Consider the following 24,621-nt stretch of genomic DNA (forward strand, 5'->3'; position numbering starts at 1 on the left):
AGTATTAAAAAATGACTCCATGATAATGCCAACATTGCAGACCAACAACTTAAATGACCGAAGAGCAGCAGGTAGAAATTGAGTCAGATAGGAGAATTTGCTTACTCTCTTCCAATTGCAGCCTTTACTCAGCTTTGGGCTGTTGAGGTCATAGAAAGCTGCTAGCTCTGGCTTTCTGAAACTTCCAACTAAACAGAGAAGCTGGAAATTCAGACTTTATATGAAATCTCCCAATCTTTAAATGCTGACAATGAATTCATACAGATATAGTCAAAAAACTAACAAAGAAACACAAAAACATGATTGACTGATGGATCTTTTAATATGAGGAGAACAGAAATGCAGCAGAAGATCAAAGAAAGGATGTTTACTGGGTGCCAACACTGTGCCCAGTTCTACCCTCAGTCCCATTTATTTAATCTTCATGCAAAACTACATCTCAGTAATGTATGTCCCATTTCATAAATTAACAAACAAACAGTTATCCTTCTAATAAATATTTATTGAAGTTCTATTATATGCCAGGAACTGAGCCTAGTTTTAGAAACACTGTACAGTGGTAAATATGAGATTGCCATAAGAAATCTAAAAGCTTAAAAGCAAAGAAAAAGTGTGACAGGTGCAATGACTGTTTCTAAGAGGTGTATGGAATGTGTGCCTGACTACAAGGGATGAATAGGGTTTCTCTAAGTTACTTGCCCAATTCTTAGGCCTAGATTTAGGGTACTATTTTTATCGGTCTAAGAAATAAAATAATAAAACATTCATTCTTAAGGCCTGAGGTTCAGGAAATGTTCTGAAAAAAAGAATATTCTTCTCTACTTAATACAGTAAAGGCTTTCAGACTGGGGGAGCTCTAAGTCAGACAAGTCAAGACAGCCTTACAAGAGCATTCTTTCACGGAGTTATCAGGTTATATATAATGACAATCCTCTGAGATCAAGTCTTTGAAGAGTCTCCTACCTGACTCTGCCCACCCTAGTGCCTGCCAGACTGCTGTTTTTCACCCTGACAACAGATTTTTGGTTTTGTCCAAGGCTACACTAAAGAGCTGGAGTGGCAGAAAAGGACACAGGGCACCTTGAAATGCCACAAACTTGTTGTTCTAACAAGATTTAGTCCTTTTTTTTTGACTAAATGTTCCCTGGATTGCGCCAAGATTTTGGTTAATTTCCAGAGTTCTGAAAAGTTGATTCTTATAATATTTTCCACTTTTCTCATGGCTTTCATGGAAGAGAAAATTTTCAGATGTCCCTATTCCAAAATTTTTGCTGATATCACACCAGTGATCTACATTTCACTTAGAGTTAGATTTCTTATCTAATCCTAAATGACTCAGCCTAATAACAATATATAAGAAGTATATATATACTTTCTTCATTTTGCATATGGGTGACATAGCATCAATATAACACCTGAATTCCACATGCATTCCTCATACTCGAATAAGTGCACATTCCCTAAGTTTCTCTAGTTTAACTTCTTTTTCTTCAGTATTAACATCAGGCATTAGCTATGTCAAAAGAAACATCACTCAAAAAATTACAAGAGTTTTGAAAAAATACTCATTTAAAAATCTGAACAAAATTAACACTATACTAACAATTATACAGAAAGTAAAAGAAAGGAGGAAGTTGTTAGAATGACTGGAAATAGCCCATTTTTGATAAAAAGATTATGTTTTTATAAAGGAGTCAATTGTGCTTTACGCAGAAATCACATACAAAATTGAGTAATTTCCCTAAAAATGTCTAGTTACAAGAACAACTACAACATCAGATTTACCCTCAGAGTTACACTCTGTCAAATCTTGTCTGAATAACTTCTGAATGGAAAAAGGAGGAACACAAAACTAAACTCAGAGCGATTCAAAGAGAATATGACGTATTTTCTCACTTTTAAAAAATTAATTTCAACCCAATATGTCAGCCATCTTCTCAGGAAGGGCAATTTAAGATATTTATGAAATAAATCATTTTTGATATGTGAAAAAATGCAGAGTACAAAATATATTTACAGGTTCTCATAGATGGATGTTAGCCAGCCATCTTCCTGTATAGGGGTGGTGAAAGATGAAAGAAAGACAGTAACTCAGAGGTGGTGAGTGAGGGGAAGGATAAAGAAAGAATGGAGAAAGGAAGAGCATAAGAAAGATAAAAGACAGATTAAGAGAATATATATACCTTTATGTTGGCACTGGCTATATCTGAGTAAGACAATTTGTTTTTCATTTGGCTTATCTTCATGTTTTAATATCTTAACAATCTACTTGTATTACTTTATTTATATTATACCTCTAAATGTAACCATAATATTTACAACCAAAAAGAAATACCAACTTAATGAAAAAAGAGAAAGCACACTGAGATGAGGATATTAACATATAAATTATTATGCATTAGAACAATTAATACTACTTGTCTTATTTCCACAGAAAGAATGTTCTAAGTAAAGGACCAATTAAAACATCTGTTATACTCATCAATTAGAAAAAAATTTTAAGTTTTGGTTATTTGGGTTGTTGTAACCAGATTTGGTATAATATTAAATTACTTAATTAAATTGAAATTAACCTTCAAAGTCATATGAAGTATTACTAGTGTGCATAATCTTCTAATTAATTGCATATATACACTGTATAATAAAGTTTTAAGCATTCAAATTGTTTAACAATACTTTTCCTTTAAATGGAGGATTGAAAATATTATTTGTTTTTGTCACAAGGTGATTTGATTATTTTTACTTTTCTTTTTTATATATTTTATTTTTTATTATAAAAATCCATGTGTGTTTTATTTTATTTTTTATTTTTATTTTATATTGGAGTATAGTTGATTAACAATGTTGTGTTAGTTTCAGGTGTACAGCAAAGTGATTCAGTTACACATATACATGTAACTATTCTTTTTTAAATTCTTTTCCCATTTAGGTTATTACAGACTATTGAGCAGAGTTGGTTCAATAATGATGTTGGGTAGTTTTAGCTTGAAAATTAAAAAAATATTTAAATATTAAAGTCATTATATAATAAAAATATTCTATCAAAGTCTAGATTGTTTTCAATATAATAGTCATGCAATACAGTTAATGTTTTCTATGTAATACAAAGATTTTATGTCACAATATTTTACTTATGTTTTCATTTTCCATCTGATAATATGGATGTGTTTTTAATTAAGTACGAGATAATGGAATACTTTTTATATAATCTATGTATTAAGATTCTTAGTACTATAAATATATTAATAGGCATATTGTTAAAAAATGGCTTACCTAATTTTCATCCCAAAGAAGTTATTTTTAATGTACACCATAAAGTAATTTAGTAATAAAAAAACAATGGTTGATTATAAAAATCTTCCAATGGAGCATCTTTTCTGAAAGTTCTCAATAGAGAAAAATTCATGAATTAAAAGAAAACCTTTGAATGATGAATAATCTGAGACATTTTTAATTTCAATGGAATTTAAAGGAATTTCTTATAATATTTTAATTCCCTAATGTAGTAAATTAAACACATAATAAGTTGGTTCCAGTGTTTGATTCAACACTGTCATTGACACATGAACTTTTATTTCCTATTAAATATAAACAAGATAAGGGCAAATTAGCAGCAAATCTTTGCTTTCTTCTTAGCTCTTCTTCTTCTTCTTCTTCTTTTTTTTTTTTTAAAGATAAACCAGTTCTAAAAATGTGTTGGTTGCTTCAATCTGAAACTCTCCTGAATGCTGAAGAAACTTCACATTTCTTTACGGAGAAATATTCAGAGAGGAAAATAATATATTTGTTTTTCAGTAATAAAAATCTCTTCCCAATTTGCTTGCTTTTCCCAGTCAAAGCTAATTTGAAGTCTCCTCACTCCCCTTCACACACACCCCTCTTTTCTTAACATCAAATATGTCCAGAGAATTTACAACTATATGATATTTAAGATGATGTCTATTCAAGTAGTTTAAGTTGTAGGGAAAATTTTATAAAGGCTTACCCCATTTTTTGGAAAAGCAATCCATCCCAAGTCCCCCATGACAGTCCGTGAATCCAACAAATTCACTAAAAGAGAAAGAAAACAAAACTGAGTCAAATATACAAAAATATATCACTATTTTCATAGTGTTATTAAAAGCACATATTACATCCATAACTGAAAGTAAATTGAGCATTCATTATGATGAATACAAGAGTTATAATTTGAAGAAAACATTATTAGGATGCAAGAGAATAAGTGAGTTTGAATAATTATTTGGAGAAAAATAACAGCAAAAGTATATAAACAAGTTATTACCCTAAGTGCTTTTTTTTTGGTCAAACAGGAATAAAGGAAAAGAATTAATAAGAAAAAGAAAAAAAGGAAAGGTCCGTAGAAAACCATGAGGACCATTGTCTATTTTTTAAAGATGCTGGTTCTTGGGATTAAGCTGCAGCTGTAAAGTTGGGGCTAAATATACTCTATTTTCTTCTGGAAAGCTGTTATAAAGGCAATGAACAAATAATTTACATTAAGCAACAATAAACTATTCCCAAGTTTGTAAGATTTTTTGTGATATTAACCAAAATCCGTAATCCAAATTGCAAATTTAATTAAGAAATAAATCTATACACTCTTAACCAAGCCTAGGAAATGCAGCAGCTCTTAAGGTTGTTGCAATAGCTAAGTGCTCATTGCATTCCCAAAGATACTTTCATTTATATATAACTATAGTCCAAAATGTGTTTTTTACAAAACTGTTAGCTACATTTTGAAAGGCAGAATTCAATTAGGGCTGGGTATCCTAACATATTAGTAACTCCCAAGATGGAAGTCCGAACATCATCATTGCAAAAGAAAGCAATGGAAGAGTATGCACAGGTCCATGCACCAACATTCGCACACTCACAAACTTGCACATACTCACACACAGATACATAGACACTCAGGGAGTTTATATTTCAAAAGGTTCACCTACTGTCCCTCTGAAATTAAAGTAGTTTAAAAGTGTGCTAGGCAGAGAGGCTGACTAAAATCACACTAAGTTCACAGACACCCCCAAACACACCACTGGACGCGGTCCTGCCCACCAGAAAGACAAAATCCAGCCTCATCCACCAGAACACAGGCACCAGTCCCCTCCACCAGGAAGCCTACACAACCTACTGAACCAACCTTACCCAATGGGGGCAGACAAAAAAAACAACAACCTGCGACAAAAACCTGGAGCCTGCGAAAAGGAGACCCCAAACACAGTAAGTTAAGCAAAATAAGACAGAGAAATATGCAGCAGATGAAGGAGCAAGGTAAAAACCCACCAGACCAAACAAATGAAGAGGAAATAGGCAGTCTACCTGAAAAAGAATTCAGAGTAATGATAGTAAAGATGATCCAAAATCTTGGAAATAGAATGGAGAAAATATAAGAAACGTTTAACAAGGACCTAGAAGAACTAAAGAGCAAACAAATAATGATAAACAACACAATAAATGAAATTAAAAATTCTCTAGAAAGAATCAATGGCAGAATAACTGAAGCAGAACAACAGATAAGTGACCCAGAAAATAAAATAGTGGAAATAACTACCAGAGGGCAGAATAAAGAAAAAAGAATGAAAATAATTGAGGACAGTCTCAGAGAACTCAGCAAGAATATTAAATGCACCAACATTTGAATTAAAGGGGTCCCAGAAGAAGAAGAGAAAGAGAAAGGGACTGAAAAATATTTGAAAAGATTATATTAGAGAAATATTTGAAGAGATTATTTGAAGAGAAAATGTCCCTGATAGGGGAAAGGAAATAGTCAGTCAAGTCCAGGAAGCGCAGAGAGTCCCATACAGGAGAAATCCAAGGAGAAACATACCAAGACACATATTAATCAAACTAACAAAAATTACATACAAAGAAGAAATATTAAAAGCAACAAGGGAAAAGCAAGAAATAACATATAAGGGAATCCCCATAAGGTTAACAACTTATCTTTCAGAAGAAACTCTGCAAGCCAGAAGGGAGTGGCAGGACACATTTAAAGTGATGAAAGGGAAAAACCTACAACCAAGATTCCTCTACCCAGCAAGGATCTCATTCAGATTTGCCGGAGAAGTTAACTTTACAGACAAGCAAAAGTTAAGAGAATTCAGCACCACCAAACCAGCTTTACAGAAAATACTAAAGGAACTTCTCTACGCAGGAAACACAAGACAAGGAAAAGACCTACAATAACAAACACAAAACAATTAAGAAAATGGTAATAGGAAGATATATATCAATAATTGCAAATGGATTAAATTGCAAATGGATTAAATGCTCCAACCAAAGACACAGACTGGCTGAATGGATACAAAAACATGACCTGTATATATGCTGTCTACATGAGACCCACTTCAGACCTAGGGACACAAACAGACTGAAAGTGGGGGGATAAAAAAAAGTATTCCAGGCAAATGGAAATCAAAAGAAAGCTGGAGTAGCAATTCTCATAACAGGCAAAATAGACTTTAAAATAAACACAATTACAAGAGACAAAGAAGGGCACTATATAATGATCAAGGGATCAATCTAAGAAGAAAATATAACAATTGTAAATATTTATGCACCCAACATAAGAGCACCTCAATACATAAGGCAAATGCTAACAGCCATAAAAGGGGAAATCGACAGTGACACAATCATAGTAGGGGACTTCAACACCACAGTTTCACCAATGGACAGATCAACCAAAATGAAAATAAATAAGGAAACACAATATTTAAATGATACATTAAACAAGATGGACTTAATTGATATTTATAGGACATTCCATCCAAAAACAAAACAATACACTTTCTTCTCAAGTGCTCATGGAACATTCTCCAGGATAGATCATATCTTGGGTCACAAATCAAGCCTTAGTAAATTTAAGAAAATTAAAATCATATGAAGTATCTTTTCCGACCACAATGCTATGAGACTAGATATCAATTACAGGAAAAAATGTGTAAAAATACAAACACATGGAGGTTAAACAATACGCTACTAAGTAACCAAAAGATCACTCAAGGAATCAAAGAGGAACTCAAAACATACCTAGAAACAAATGACAATGAAAACAAAATGGCCCAAAACCTATGGGATGCAGCAAAAGCAGTTGTAAGAGGGAAGTTTACAGCAATACAATCCTACCTCAAGAAACAAGAAAAATCTCAAATAAACAACCTAACCTTATACCTAAAGAAATTAGAGAAAGAAGAAGAAGGAAAAAAAACCCAAAGTTAGCAGAAGGAAAGAAATCATAAAGAATAGATCAGAAAATAATGAAAAAGAAATGGAGGAAACAATAGCAAAGATCAATAAAACTAAAAGCTGGTTCTTTGAGAAGATAAACAAAATTGATAAACCATTAGCCAGACTCACCCAGAAAAAAAAGAAGACTCAAATCAACAGAATTAGAAATGAAAAAGAAGTAACAGCTGACACTGCAGAAATACAAAGGATCATGAGACATTACTATGAGCAACTATATGCCAATAAAGTGGAAAACCTGGAAGAAATGGACAAATTCTTAGAAAAGCACAACCTTCTGAGACTGAACCAGGAAATAGAAAATATGAAGAGACCAATCACAAGCACTGAAATTGAAACTGTGATTAGAAATCTTCCAACAAAAAAAGCCCAGGACCAGATGGCTTCACAGGCGAATTCTATCAAACATTTAGAGAAGAGCTAACACCTATCACATGGCCATCATCAAAAAATCTACAAATTATAAATGCTGGAGAGGGTGTGGAGAAAAGGGAACCCTATTGCATTCTTGGTGGGAGTGTAAATCGATATAGCCTCTATGGAGAACAGTATGGAGGTTCCTTAAAAAATGAAAAATAGAACTACCATATGACCCAGCAATCCCACTACTGGGCATAAACCCTGAGAAAACCATCATTCACAAAGAGTCATGTACCACAATGTTCATTGCAGCTCTATTTACAATACCCAGGACATGGAAGCAACCTAAGTGTCCATCAACAGATGAATGGATAAAGAAGATGTGGCAATGGAATATTACTCAGCCATAAAAAGAAACAAAATTGAGTTATTTGTAATGAGGTGGATGGACCTAGAGTCTGTTATACAGAGTGAAGTAAGTCAGAAAGAGAAAAACAAATACTCAATGCTAACACATATATATGGAATCAAAAAAAATGGTTATGAAGAATCTAGGGGCAGGACAGGAATAAAGACGCAGATGTAGAGAATGGACTTGAGGACACGGGAAGGGGGAAGGTAAGCTGGGACAAAGTGAGAGAGTGACATGGACATATATACGCTACCAAATGTAAAATCAATAGCTAGTGGGAAGCAGCTGCATAGCACAGGGAGATCAGCTCAGTGCTTTGTGTCCACCTAGAGGGGTGGGATAGGGAGGGTGGGAGGGAGATGCAAGAGGGAGGGGATATGGGGATATATGTATACATAGAGCTGATTCACTCTGTTATAAAGCAGAAACTAACACACCATTGTAAAGCAATTATACTCCAATAAAGATGTTTAAAAAAAAGGTGCTATGTAGTCAAAATGCTTTAGACCTAGATCATAGACCATTATCTTTCAAATATATTATGCCTAAACCAAATGGATCTACCTGGTGTGCTGTGCCGCTGAACCACTTTGAATGAGCATGGTATTTGGACCCAAAAGGGAAACGACTGGGTTAACCCTCGTCAGAGGTACTGAAGCTTTCTCAAACTACATTCAAGAGTCAGTATCTTGAAATGCCCGCAATTCTAAAAAGATGGTTGGATCTGCAAGTGTAAGCCTAGGGTACTAAAGGTTTAACATTAGATAGGCTGAGAAATGTGTAAAACTTCTACAAGAGACCATACTCTGAAATTATTTTGATCAAGGAAATCAGGATCACAACTGAAATAGAAATTTTTGGCATGCTATGGAAATTATGTGCATTTTACCCTTATTATCCATCATTTCATTTCATATCATATATGCAAACATACATATCTTACACACTAAGGTAACAGTCTGTATTAAAACTATTAATATGAAAATAAATCAAAAACTTTAAAATCTTAGAAAACACAGATATATACTCAATACTGTAACCTACCCTTAAACTTGTCTATTTTCCTCATTAAGTTCTGAGCTCTTTAACTATAAAAATGTATGCCTACAGAATGTTTGTATCAACTTTAGCCTACATACAGCATGTTGGCTTTAGGGAATAAAACAATAAATGATATGTGGAATTATTGTTTTTTAAAGGAAACTGACCTAACTCAAAAACTATTGTTTTAAAACAGCAAAAACCAAAAACAAACAGACCAAAACTATTTCACTACCCACTAACCTTGCAAATCCTCGAGTCAGTCCACTAAATTTAATTTTTCAGGTAGATCCGTACTGTTTTCTTTTTACGCTACTGTTGGCTCTTCTGGTTTCTATGGGAATAAGGCTACATTAAACTTAAATGTCCTTGTCCTCATTTTAGTTTTTCTGGGGCACTAGGTCTGTGTCTAGACATGACTAAATATCAGGGAAGTGCAGAACCTAAATCCTTCTGTTTATTCATCTTTATGATTCATTTTACTCACCTTTGATATTGAGCAGCGGCATATCTGTGTGGACTAGATAAAGTAGAGCAAATGAGCAAACTAAAGGTCTTCTGCTACGATGGCAGTCAAACTGAACTTAATCCTGTGGTGGCAAAGTGATGTGCATAGGAATTCTAGGAATTCATAACTAGCCTGCCATGAGAAACACAGCATTCCTTGTAGACTTCTTAATAATATGTGCATTCTTGAAATACTCATAATTATCAACAGAATTCCAGATGTCTTTCTAAAATTTAATTGCCCTCATTTGAATTAACTTTAATTAAAATTACTATTTTTACTCTTCTTGGCTTAGAAAATGTGTAAGTGTGAAAGTAAATGAAAATACTAGCTTCACTATTTTTACAATTTATTGGGAGTTTCCCATATTGGAATACATTACTGAACACATGGAAATAACTACAATAGGAATGTATATCATCTTTCTTTTGATGATCTTGTCAAAAGATTTTCTTCAGGTAAACAGATTAGGAGTTTTATAGGAAATACATGCATGTCACTTTTCCATACTGCCTAAAATTGCTTTCCTCCTAGAAGATGATTTCATAACATTCACAGTGCAAAGCAGATATTTACATATACCATTACTGAATTGGAAATTGAGGAAAAAAAGAGAAAAATTAGGTGTTTTAGGTAATTACCTGCAGATTACTACTTTATAATTTTGTTCATGTAATGCAGAGTAAATTGGGATTTGATGCCTCAGGAAAAGTAACTATCTAAAATTATATCTACATAAAATTAGATATACAGATAGGTACAGATAAGAGTAAGAGGGCTTTCTTATACCTCCAAGTCTTGCACATGCTGCTTTAGCTATCTCAAATACCCTTCTCCCTTTGTGAACTGCTAAGTCTTCATTTGTACTTCAAAACATATTTCAGAAACTGTCTTCCCCAGGAAACGATCTCTGATTCTCCTTTTCCTAATTGTGGGTAAGGTAGTATTACTGAATATTTTATTAACACCCAATTCTTATATCCAAAACACGGAATACATAGAATTTTATTGTTCCCCTAAAAGAACACTATGTTTGACTCATGCCTATGAACCTAGCCTGCATTCAGAACAGCTGAATAGCTGTTTGTCTTATGAATGAATCATTTGCTCAGTAGACAGATCAGGAGGGTGTGGCTGAATCAACACACACCAGTAGTTCTCAACATGGGCATCTGATAATGTCTGGAGACATTTTTGATCGTCAAAACTGGGAAGTAGGGGAGTATCTGCTACTGGCCTCTCATGGGAAGAAGCCAGGCATGCAACTGACTAAACATCCTTCAGTGAATAGCAAAACTTCTTCCACCCCACAGGAAAGAATTATGTGGCTCAAATTTCACCAGTGCCAAATCTCAGAAACCCAATCTCAGAAACACCTATGATGCCTCCAGAAAATCTCTACTTCCACAATTCCTTGCACAATGTATCAGCAGCATGATCATCATTAATAGAAGTTAACACATTTGGAAGCATTCCTTATGAATGAAAATACTACTCCTATTTAAGGAAATGGAAGTAACAAAACTTGACATCTTATTTAGAGAAAACAGAGTATTCTGAATACCCAACACCCATACATTATTTTTAGTAACCAAAGTAACTATTATTACAAGTGTAGTCATTTATGCTCTAATAATTTCTCAACATTCATGATGGCATGCATGAAAAAGCTTTATACCACTGATATTATCAATGCTTCCATTCCCCCCATTACTTAAGCTACTAACATAAAAACCGGTTTAGACATAGTGTATATATAAATGTGAATTTTCAGAATTTCCTTTTCTAATTTCATTACTGAATTTATTAAAAGGCGGTTTGGCAGTAATGCAGCACAGTCACTAAGTATCTTCTGTGCTACAATTACAGTAATTAAATTGTTCTGAACAGTATATATGCTTGTTGTAAATTGCAATGAATACACAATGAGTATTGATCTTCATTGTACAACTTAATTAAAACTTGTTCGGGAGAAGCCACTAATGAATATAATTAGAGGAAATGTTTGATACCACAGTTACTCTGAAAGACATTAATTAGATATCAGAAATTTTATGGAAAATGTTTTTATTCTATTATTTATATTTTAAAATAAAGCCATACCATTAAACTGAGAGACAGCCTTCAAGGTCATTTTCCCTCAGCCACTCTATAATTACAATGACGATGGGCATATTGGTTGGTAATCTAATCATTAATTTAGAAGACTGATTCTCCAGGAGAAATCACTCTGTAGAGGTCAATGAGTATTTAGTCTATTGCAAATTCCTAAAGTTAACATAGGAAAAACAATGACTCACAAATACAGGAACTTTTTAATAAGTAAAAATCAGTTAACTGCCTAACCAAATAACAATTATAATAGAAACTAATTCAAACTAATCTTAAGTATGTCTTAATTTTATTACTACATACTAATAAATTTAATGCTTTCTTGAACAAACAGAGAAAAGCTTTTAAAAATTTTACTTTCAGAAAAGCCAGAGAGTTGCTAACTCATTCTTTTTGCTGGGATTCAAGAAGGACAAAGGGAGGGCAGAATGAGTAAAATGGAATATGCACAAAAAGATTCGTAAGCCTTCAACTTCACACATTCTAAAAATTAAAGAGTAATTGGAGTTAATTATTCAAATATGCTCTTTAACTTTCAAAGTTATATCCCTCTGTGTATCCCTCTGACTCCATTGCTTCCTCCGTAACATCTTGCTAATAATTAGGCAAAAAAATGTTATTGGATTTTCCAGGAAAATGATGCATTGGGATGAATGTGTTTTGAAACTTTGAAGAGTCAAAAGACAGCTGAAGGCGCATGGTCCCACCACCATCAGTGGGTAATGCCTTGAAAGAATGTGTGATCCTTGATGACATGAAGGTAAAGGAGACCCAAAAGGCATATTTGTAATTTTACATTGTTTCTGTTTTTCCCATGATCTTCACATTAACACACAAACACAATTATAATGGTAGTCAGACCTCCATCACAGTGTGAAGAGACAATACTTTGGATTAGTAGCAGATAAGATGGAATTCTCTCTCTCTAAAGGCATTGAACCAAAGTCCCATTGAATACAGTCGAGTTTTGATGTTTGCTTGCTTATTGATTTCCATTTAACAATACCAGAAAAGCTACTGGATTCAATTACAGCACACGTTTAACTAATCTGTGGGACTAAACCCCAGATATACAGCTATCCAGCCTCTCTCCATAGTCTCATTCAGCACAGATGTGATTTCTTGCTTCTGGGCTAAATTTTATAATGAGACAACTGCTTCAGGGAACAAAGAACAGTTGGCAACAGGAGTGCAGAGAAAGAAGACATGTGTTTCCCATTGGAAAACTAAATTTGTAAATTTGGTAAGAATTATGTTTTAGGTTTAGGGGTGTTACATAGATTTCTGTCGTCTTTGCTTGAAAGCAAGAATCTATAACCAACTGTATTTCGAAAATGAATGAGAGAATATTCATTTCTTTTGTAATTCTGAGCAACATAACTGTACAACCTTTTTTTAGGAAAAAAAAAGGAAGAATATTAGAAAAGAAACTTATTCAGTGTTTACTATGTGTCAGGTACTCTACCAGGCAATTTATATATATTCTTTCATTTAACGATCCCAGCAAACCTAGAGGATCCACACAGCACTGACAGTTTGCAGTATCATTCAGAGCCCCAGCAGGGAAATCAAGGGAGGAAAAAAACATGAGGCAATACCTGAAGCCTTCATGACAGACCACAAGCCTTGCTTATGGTTTTTCCCATAACCAAGTCCCGCACTTAAGAGCCTAGACATCATCAAATACCTTGATTACAGCAACCTATCTCCCCAGGGCATCCAAAGAAGTAAACCTTAATCATGAATGAATCTACTTTATTTGTACATGAACCATGGCTGTCAAACACTGCCTGTGGAAAAGCTCACCAATCTAAAAGATTGGTTCTAAAAATTGTGATAATCATGTAGCTCTGAGTTCCTAATTTTCCTTACGTTTTGGTAGCATATGATCATGACCCCCATGGACACTCTCTCATCTTTCATCTTCAGTGACAATGCATTTCTGTGGTTTTCTTTAACCTCTCTGGCTATGTGTTTCCATTATAAGCTACTCTTCCTCTACCAACCCTTCAAACCTTGGCTTTGATCAATACTCTATTTTTGTAGACTGTCTTCACTTATCACGCTATACCAATGATTCTTGACTAGGACTTAAAATGGGAATAAGAAAAAAGAATCTTTGGAAAGAACAAATGTCTTAGCACCAGTCCATTCATACTGAATCAGACTATTTAGGATGGAGAATGGCTAGGATATTTAACTTTTGTTTGTTAGCTGACTGGTTTTAGAGGTGATATTAGCACATACCCCCTATGAAAGAACCCCTGTAGAGGAGCTCATGAACTTCCAAGTCTTCAGTTGTAATGTAAATATTAATAACCCCCCAAATCCATATATTTTGTCCATCTCTCTCTCGAAATTCCAATCAACCTATAAAACTGTCTGCTATTTACTAACACATTCATGACTTGCAGTCATTTCAAATTCAACCTGTAGCAAAGTGAACAAAGTATCTTCCTTGTACAAAAAAATCCTCCTCCTATGTTCCCTATCTCAGTGAATGCAATGTCATAGAACCAGTTGTTCCATCCAGAAGTCTGTGAATCACCTTTGTCTTCCTTCACCTTTACCCCCTACATTGAATCAGTAACCAAATCCCACCAGTTCTAACTCTATTCTGTATATAGCTCTCTGAACTGCCTTCTTTGTTTCATTCCACAGCAGAACCAGTCCAGTCAAATCTGTGCCATAATTTTTAACTTGAAAAATCTCCTAACTGGTTTCTCAGTAGAGAGGCATGATCCCTGAAAATGTCTACAACACACTGAATCCATAAAGACCTTTCTAAGCCACCAATGTGGCCACGTCACCTCCCTACTTCAAACCTTGTAGTTGTGTCTTGTTTTTAATGTAAGTTCTTCCAGAAAAATTGGTCTCTATTTTCTTCTCCAGTTTCATTCAGGCTTTTCCCTCCTTCTTCTTCCACAATTTAGCGATGCTGAACTTATCTCAGTTCCAATTATGTGGTCTTAACTATTGTTTCAGTTCTGTCCAATGAGCTGTGAAGGTGATCTTCAAAGGAAAGGAGTTTTTATGAAGAAAAGAGTAGAAAAGGAAACTCCTGGATGCCTTGAAAGTTGCTGGGTATGAGTATATTTCCTGGAACTGATGCAGCCATCTTGAGCAAACAAGGAGAATCAGCAGGAGAGCAAAGCTTATAGATTAGGGTTGGCAGAGTGAAGGGATGAGAAGTATCTGATTCAAAATTGTATCACAGAGTTGCTAATCCACCTAAATTTGAAATTTGCCTCTCTTAGGACTTCCTGTTATATGGGAAATAATCAGATTTGTTGCTTAATCCAGTGGGAAGTGATTTGCTATTTGCAGAGGAAGACATCCTAACAGATACAACTGCTAAGTGGCAGAATTTGAAGGCAGACTTTAGTCTCTCTTATGCCAGAAGTCTGTTCTTCTTCTATCATGTCTCGATACTTCCCATTTAAAGATATTTGACTTAAAGAATTCCAATGACATTTCAAATTGAGTTACTTACACCATCATATTCGTTATCTTTGAAGTGATAAGTGATATCAAAGATAGATGATTTTTGTTGTCTCTTTCAATCTTATTACTCTCATTGTTGACTATGAGCAAACCACTGCCTTTAATTGTTTGTTTCAAAATACATTCACCTATGCTCATTTTGTTCTTTTTGTCTCTTTTTTTCTATTTTGTTACAAAATATTTTTCATCATCATAAACAAAGAATTTTTAGCCACTGCTCTTTGAAAAGTAAGCAGTAGCACAGTCATACTATGAAGCATACAACTCTGAAGGAAGCAAAAATCAATCAGAAATGTATGCTAAAGATATTGAATTGTTAATATACTCTAAAATTGTAAACTCATGGAGATGGCAAAGAGGGATTGAGAATTCGTATCCACTGATTAGTCTATACAGAGTGTTTAGGCAAAGGTAACTCTGAAATCTACTGAGCGAAATTATGACTAATGAGCAGTCTGCTCCTCACAGGACACACTGCATGAAAAGAGCAAAAACATGGTTTTCATGGCTACCTTGTCAGGTGTGGTAACCAAACTTGTCTAGTTTTACATATTGTTTTTATTCTAAAAAGAAAAGTCAAAATTAGATGACATAATGGGCTTGAAAATTGTCATATTACAGAATATGCTCACTCAATTCCTGTTCACCACTCTACAATGTACGTAGATAGTATATGAAGCTCTTCCTTGCAAAACAGTGCAAATCCTCAACATTTGAAATAAATGTGCACATTCACAATTCACTTTGAGAATAGTTCACTGCACAGAGAATATTCATCAGTTCTATGGCTCTGGTTTGCTACTGTGTGAGCTTGTGGAAGTGATTTTATTTTGAGGTCCTCTATTCTCATATTTGTAATATCAGCGATTAAGACTAATAAAATTATGTGTATCTGTAGTTAATACACATTATATCACTTAATCCTAACAATGATCCTTTGGTATGTTATTTTCCCCACATTACAGATAAGGAAATTGAGGTTGAGAAAAGCTAAACATGGCAGTGGTCTAAGGTCATGGAGCTGATAAGCACAAAACCAGAATCTAAATCCAAGTCTATCTAACTCCAAAGCTCTTTCTCTTGCTTCTATATCACACTTGCCTCAATATCAGACTTAATGAATCCAAAGGTTCCCTCCTTTGAAACTCTTAATTTCTACATATCAAGGAGTTTTACTAAATCAATGAATTTTGAATAACATGTTACAGAAGCCAGCATCTCCCATAATGATCTAGTAGTACTCTATATAAAATGGAAATCCTCAGGTCTATTAATCTAAACAGAGCAGATACTAGTTTTTCCTGGAGAAATCAAAATTTAGTATCAAATTTCCAACAGTAAGTTACAAGATCTCAGAAAGCAAAAGGGTAACTCTTATTTTTTTATTTTATTATTCATTATGCTTTAATAAGCGTGCTAACTGGGGCAAAACAGGGTATAAGTTTGTAAAATATACTTTGTCCTTAGATGTCAAAAAGCACATCAAAATAGAAATGGGAAATGTATGCAAAGCTGATTCTTCATTTGGAATGAATCCTTACCCCAGTCCCTAATTACCCCTAATGTTTGACTGAAATACACCAAACTGCAAAACAACCTATATAATAATTAGCTTTCCAGCCTTCAGCGTAGGATAAAATGATGATTAGATCTGAACATGCACTAAAACAGAAAGAAACTTGCACAATTTCACAGTCTGTATTTTAAGGTGATGGCATTTCCAAAAAAGCACAAACAACTGTGTGGCCCAGTAGCCCTTATTGTGACATGAGAAGTGACCCAAATTTCTGCTAGCAACTTCAGTCATTATCCCATGTCAGTCTTGTGGCTTAATTAAAACTGAATTCTGATGTAAACCCTACAGAATGGCTTTGTTATCCAAAATGGAAAAAAATATATATATATTACAAGAAATCCTTGGATAACAATTTGTCATCAAAAGCTAGTCAAAATATAAAGCACTATTGACAGAAGTATAAATAAATATTGTGCCCAATAATTTTAGGTGACTGAACATAAACATTTTAGTACCCAGCTCTAATTATCCATTTCAAAATAGCTAGCAAGATTCATGACAGCAGCAAAGTAATTATTAAGTCATTTTTTAGAAATACAATAAATTATGTATCTTTATAAGGTATAAGATTGATGATCTAGTAGCAATCATTTTTGCCTAGTTAACATGGTACCTAAAATATATTTTTGGTCAAAATATAACCCCACTAGTTGGCTACTTCTCCTTTTACAATGTGTATAAAGGAAAAGAAAATAAAAGAAAATAAAGTAAAATAAAACAAGATAAAATAAAATAAAAGTATTTTCTCTTTTCAGTGGTATTGTATCACTTCAGTGATATTGTATTTTATTTTACGCCCATTAATTACTAACATCCTTTCTCCTTCCTTCATATCAGAATCTCACTTGTGTTTAGAGGGGCAATGTGCCCAGCACCAGACAATGGCTCATAACTGGCCTTACCAAATAATGATCATTATGTTTCTATAATCTTAGCCTCCACTGAACTGGGGGCCCTTGTTACATAAGTCTGAAATCTCCTTGTCAGCTTCTGGGAAAGTTTTGCTGTCCTAGCTGAAGGAATAGTGCAGCTGACATGATTCTTGGCTCTTCTCTTTCCCTTTTTCTTGTTCTGAACTGGATGTGATGCTTGGAGATGCATCAGTCTTCTTGCAACCATGAGGCAATAGGCTTGAAAGTAAGGCCAAAAAAGTCACAGTGATTCCTATCCTGACATCATTAAGCCACTGAACCCAAACCACCAGACATCTACCCTGAAACTTCTTTCTCAAACATTTTTTTAACCCCTCTACATTGTAAGTCACTGTTGGATAGTTTTTCTATTATCTTCAACCTAATAAATCACATGTAATACAAATAGTATGTAAAAAGGAGAAAGTCTAGCTCACTGCTTTAACTTCTATTACAGTTCTATGGACACTTGCAGTGAATGAGCGTTCATTCGTTCAACAAATGTTTATTAAGCATCTACTTAAGTACGAAGTATTGTTCTAGGCCTTGGGGATGCATCAGTGCATAAAATAGGAAGTATCCTGCTGATTGTTCAACCTTCCAATTGCTTAGCTCTAAGAGTAGACACTTGCTTGAATTTGCATTACCTGTGAAATAATCCTTCTGTGTCCCCCAAGTCAGACTCTCTTAGGGTATAATTATCTGAATTAACATTTGACACTCAGGGATATATGGGAACACATTCAAAATGAAGATAAAATTATGTAGGAATATAAAGGGGAAATATTAATCAAAGCATATACTTTGAGGATCAGTTCTGATATCAATGGCTCTATCATTGACTACATATCAAACCATAATTAGAATAATTTTGGATTTTGACATTTGTTTTTACAATTCTCTAACATTTTGTATGTCCTTATTGTACACAGTGTTATCTGATAATAATATACATTACCTTTAGCCTTAGCACATTTTCATATTGTCCTTGAGATTAATAATAGAAAACATTTATATAGTTTTATATATATATGTATCTGTACTTTTAGAATATATATTCTAAAAGTACAGATTCCCAGGTTCTAAACTTACAGATTTCCACAGGACTTGCTTTAATGAATTTTGACTCAGTGAGTATAGGAGGCTCCAGGCATGGTATATTTAACCATGTTTTGAGGTTGGCTCTGATGAGTGCCTCTGGGTTAGGAACCACTGGTTCAAAGTAAACTTTACTAGATATTATAATTAGTTTTTAGCTAGATTGTTACAAAGCTACAAGTCAGGATCATAGCACACGGATCTTCTATACAACATTCCTTTTATATTTTAACACAGTGGTTTTCACACTGAGCCCACAATGGCACCTGTGGTTCTAAAGAGATATCTCAGAGGCACAAGCAGATGAAGGGAGCAAGGAGGTAAAGAAAGAGCCAGGAAGCCCAATAACTCTGTTGTTATCTGCTTCATGTATTGGGCTTCCACAGTGATGAGAGGAATTAGAGGTTTTGAAACTTAAAAAAAAAAGGAATTTGAAAACCATTTTTAACCCTTTGTCCTTGGCTTTCAACAGTGACTTACATAAGAACCTATTAGCTGGTCACAGTGTTGTTTGTGTTTGAACAATGTCATGAATAATAATTCTTACCAATTTTCAAAGTATACAAAACTGATTTTCATCTAATAGGTTCTGACAGGTTTTCTGCCAGGAAATGAGAACTGTGTAAATCAAAGCTTATACTTAAGTTTTCTATTCAATTGCTTTAGCATTAATGATAGTGAGATTTTCTTGATATAAATTTTCCATGTCCCCATATACTTTGCTTATATTATTCTTATATTAATTGATTTTCTTACAAAACATGTGGTTTTGTAACAAAACATGATTCCTTCCTTGAACAATTGTATATGTAAATAAAATACAAATCATAATACTTAAGTACATTTAAATAAATATAATCTGTAGATAGTGGGTGCAACCAAGAGCTTCTGCATCAAACACACCTGGTTCCCAACCTATCAATTTATTTGTTGTGCAACCCAGTGCAATTTACTTAATTTCTCCCCAGCCCCATCTCCCACTAGTAAACTGAAATAATATCCAGCTCACAGGGTTATTGTGAGAATTAAAGGAGATTATGTGGTAATAGTTTTCAGAGCAGTTATCACTATTATCCCTCCCATGTAGAAGAAAAATTCAGTTCAAAGAATTCTTAGCTCAGTAGAATACAATATTAACCCACTGACACTTCTCATATATTTGTTAGAATTTTTAGAGTAAATAAAAATATGTTCAAAAGGGATAGTTAATTAAATATACTAATCAGACACTGGGTAGAATTAAACACACTAACCAGACATTAACCAAGCTATACTTAAAAAGCCATTCATCATTACATTTTAAACTTTATTCTTTATAAATCTATTTTTTAATGTTACTCTGTTCACATGGTTGATGATATCCATTTTCCTGCTCCTTTCCCTGCATTATTAAGAATTCCTACCAAGTTGTAAATCTAAAGTGCTTCATAAAGTAAGTGACAGTCTAAATTATCCAGGAAATCTAGAACAAATGAAAGAGTAAATCCATCCCCTCCCCAGAAATTTAAACCATTAAGAAACAGATGTTTTATATTAATTGTTTTTCTAGAGATAAATTTAAGTCATGCTTAAAACAGAAAAAAATATTTTATGTTGGCTGATTGTGGCTCAAGTCATGAATTCTGAGAACTTATCATATGAAAGAGGGGGAAAACAGTAGTTGATTAAATCACAAAAAGATAGTGACCACAGGATATATCCTATTTATTTCTTAGTGGTTTGGCAAACTTCAGTAGAACTTTCCTCTCATTGATACTTTTGTTAAATATAAAATAAAGTATTTTACTGCCAAATTTCTTGGTATTAATTTGTTTTGGTGGGCAAATCATACACTCTTTTAGTTGGCAAAATCTCCGTTTAGAAAAGACTCTATAATACCAGAGATTCTGAACTCTATTAGTTATGAATTTAGGACAAAAGCTACATAGGCTCTACCAGGAAAAAACAGTAATGTGGTGAGACTGGGTGTGTTTAAAAGCAGAAACAAAGCAAGTTACTTAATATAATTTATTCCTTAAAAGTAAATTTACAGGGCATAACATACTTCACTGATACATACGGAATATCAGGTATTGGGGTTACAGACAGGCAAAGCTTTTTTCATACTGATGCATTTGGTAAATGCGAAAACAGAAAACCTGCCAGTTTTCTTGGAATCAACTTGCTTTAGTTGGCAAATCATACCAAATAACTCTTAGTAGGGATGTCTCAGTTCAGAAGAGAGCTTTTTCTCTGGTTAACCTTTATTTTTTACGGCGATTTCTATTCTTATCAAATTATCAAAAATGTATAAACAAGGGAAAACTTGATTCCAGCCCAGGGTGATATGCTACACACGGAAAAAGAATGGGCACAGAATACTGGGGAAATTGGGGAGGGCTCTTACCCTGTATAACTTAGGCATAAGATCAATGTAACCTAGGTGCAGGAAGGAGCTGAGGGTTTCCTATTGAGCACCCAGAATCCAACTGTGCTGAGAGAAGGGCTCCCCCACAGAAGCACGGAGTGCAGACATGGAGGGAAGCAGCAGGAGAGGTGGGCCAGGAGCAAATCACTGAGTGCTTTGTACTCTGGCCCAAGGAATTTAGATTTTATCCTGAGGGTACTGGAGAGCCATTGAAGGGTTTACCCAGGGAGTAAACAAGGGCTGCTTGAGCAACTGAACTGAAGTCAAGTGCTTTTCTTGTGATATTTCCATATACAGTAAATATTAGACAGTACTCACTAACTAATGTCGAAAATTTAGACCCTGCTAAATGTCAGAGTGCCAACCCACACTACTTTTTAGCACGTGGACTATTTAACACTTATATAATGCTTCCTGTGTACCAGAACTTTTACAAAACACTTTATTGATATGAACCTAATCTTTACAACCCCGAACTGTATGAATATTCCCATTTTACAGAAAAGAATGCATAGACACAAGGAGGTTTTCTAGCTTTCAGCGTTTTCAGCGTTTTCAAGTTCACACAACTCTAAGTGGTTCAGCCAGACCCCAGAGCCTGTGCTCTTACCACTCTGCCTCACCGCCTCCTAAAGTGGAACGCTGATTCTGCAATCATGAGACTTTGGCTTTGAAACCAGTTCTGATTTTTTACTAGACCAAATTTTCTTGTTTCAGTTCCTTTGTTTATAGCAATGATTTGTCTAATCTACCCTACAGGTTTTTATGAGATTCTCGTGGAATAAGGTAGGTTAGCACATTTTGTAAACTACAGAGCATTTTAATAACATAAGCTACATAAAAGTGATTATAAAATATTTAATATTGCCATGTATATAAAGAGAAAAGAAAGCACCCAAGAAGTTGCCTTGGATAGGAGACTAAAGGTGAACACATTTTCTACTCAACCCACTGAAAGTTTCAGTACCTTCACTTGTTACAAAAAGTAGTGTTGCTTAAAACTTATAATGTCATGAGTTTAAGGCAAAACTTTATCTCAAAACTGCCCTCTCTTTCCAACAGAGCAAGGTGTAGTGATCAGCCACAAACAGCACTTCGCCGAGAGAGTTTCTGAACGGGATTACAGATATACACAGCTAGGTCTAGCGTGTAGCCTGGGCTAGAGATTGAGAACTGGGCTGCTTATACATGAAAGTAACAGAAAACAATTTAAAAACTAAAAAATACATGGCCTAAAATTAAAAAGACATAATGTGGAGGAAGAGATCTTGCCTTGTGCTAGTGGGCAATGAAGAGGGGAGATGTCAACATGGGGCTCAATCAGTGTGTAAAAGCCCAATGACAAGAAGCGGATCAAGTATTTAGTGAGAAGGAAAAAAAAAAATAGAGGTATGAGTGAACATGAGAACAAATATCTTCAGGACGCCACATGAATTTTTGTATGCACTTTAACCGTACTTCCCACTGTCTGTGGAATGAGCCATTATTTGGATGGTGAGGGAAAGAGTGACTGTGGACATCTGAAGGACTTTAGTCAACAGTCTCCCCTTGTGTAGAAGAGTTGAAAAGAGCAGTGCTGGAGTCAGACTGCCTAGGCTTGAATGCAGATTTCTACCACTTTTGGATGGGTAACCTTGGGCAAGTTATTTAACTGTTCTCTTCCTCAGTTTCCTCATGTATAAAATAGGAATAATATATAATAATAATAATACATATTTCCTAGGCTTGTTTTGAGGAAAATGAATCAGTATACATGTAAACCACTTAATGTTTGGCACGGGGTATGTCAATAATGAATGTTAGCTATAATTATTGTATACAGGTGGGTGTACTCATGCACGTAGATACACACATACATTTCACAAGCAGATCTAAATACAATACATTCTAAACTTCCTTATACCTGTTTATGTTACCTACATAAAAAAGATAAGCTTTCACAGAATTGTATTAAAACCTTTCTAAAAATGTAAAAGCTCAGTTATATTTCCAAGTAATATTTTAAAATCTGAATATAACTGAGCAGATGAGAAAATTGTATACTTTAAACCAAAACAGAGGTGTCCAACTATAGTGTCAGATATATGTTTCAGGAAACTTCTAATGATTTAATTCTCCCAATTATCCACTTTCATAGCACCATAAAGGTCATTTAAATATATATATTATATATTATATTAAATACATATATATAAGACTTACTATGCCAGTACTAAATATCCAAAACATTTGAAATATCTCTTGATATGTTTTGTGGCTAATAAGAAACTTCTGACCCTTCCTTGGGGCATAATGAGATAAAAGGCAACATTTACAACCCATGATCCTTGTACTGATGATTTTCCCTTTATTTCCTAATCAAATCCCAGTATTCAATATTAAATAATTAGGAAACCAGCAAGAAAATAGGACAACATCATGCGGTTGATTTTTATCTTTGATTGCTCTATGGAAAATTTGCATATGCAATTCTTTTTGTTAGATTATTTTCCTGTCCCAGATTCCCTTTGATCATCCAATGCAAGGAAGACAATAACCTGTGATCCTGAAAGCTTATCTCAAATATCCCACATTTAGTGTGGGGAAACCCCAGGGACTAACATTTGTTGGTTACCTGTTTTGCTCTAGGAATTTTACTAAGCAACATACATACTCTGCACATTATTTTATTTTCACAGTAATGCTATGAGTGTGTGTTAACACTTAATTTTAACTATGTGGAATCTGAGGTGGATGGTTCAAGAACACATCACTCACACATAGCAGGGCTCACTTCATGGTCTTTACATGTTCCCATTTTGCACTACCCAGTGAGAGGCAGTTATCGCAAAGTTAATTAAAATTAAGCTACAGGACCCTCAATGACATGGGTCACTTCCATGCCACTAAGGCACCAGCAAAGTGTTCACTAAGTCCGTATTTCTGCTACACTTGCAAAACTAAAAATTTTTTTGTACTCCTTTCCTTAAGGACGATTCCTCACATAGTGTAAACTTAAATCCACAAAACTGCTGCTCCCGATGCTTCCTTGTATCCTAGTCCTTACCTGGCAAGAGAAGCATTAACATACATGGACTTTGCAGAGCTGTAACCAGCCACACTCCCACAACTTACATATGCTCACCAATTAGAAAATTATCTCATTTTGATTGTTCTCCACAACAAGTATGTGAAGTAGTACCATGCTACAGATACATGAACTGAGGCTAAAAAAATAACACAGTGAGTGTCCACAGAATTCAGAGGTAGTAAATGATGGAGATTAGAAAAAAAGGAAAGAAAACAAAACAAAACAGAAACAAAAAATAACTCCACAAAAACACAAAACAAAACAAGACTACTTTCTTTCTGAATTTCAAAGCCAGAAGTTTGGATTTGTTTTTTTCTTTTCTCTTACTTTTCTGTAATTCCATACCAGAAATCCTTTCCCTGCTTCGTTTTGCAGGC

General features: G+C 34.4%; 1 protein-coding gene across 9 annotated transcripts in view; it reads right to left on the reverse strand.

Annotated features, from left to right (window-relative positions):
- EPHA5 (EPH receptor A5) overlaps positions 1-24,621 on the reverse strand; it is a 330,826-nt gene that overhangs the window by 296,994 nt on the left and 9,211 nt on the right. For all 9 annotated transcript variants that reach the window (XM_067736164.1, XM_067736162.1, XM_067736163.1 and 6 more), the window contains exon 2: positions 3,986-4,050. In XM_067736164.1, coding sequence (XP_067592265.1) covers positions 3,986-4,050 — 65 coding nt within the window. The remainder of the gene's footprint in view (positions 1-3,985; positions 4,051-24,621) is intronic.

This window comes from Pseudorca crassidens, chromosome 4 (assembly GCF_039906515.1).
Source record: "Pseudorca crassidens isolate mPseCra1 chromosome 4, mPseCra1.hap1, whole genome shotgun sequence".
Taxonomy (NCBI): Eukaryota; Metazoa; Chordata; class Mammalia; order Artiodactyla; family Delphinidae; genus Pseudorca; species Pseudorca crassidens.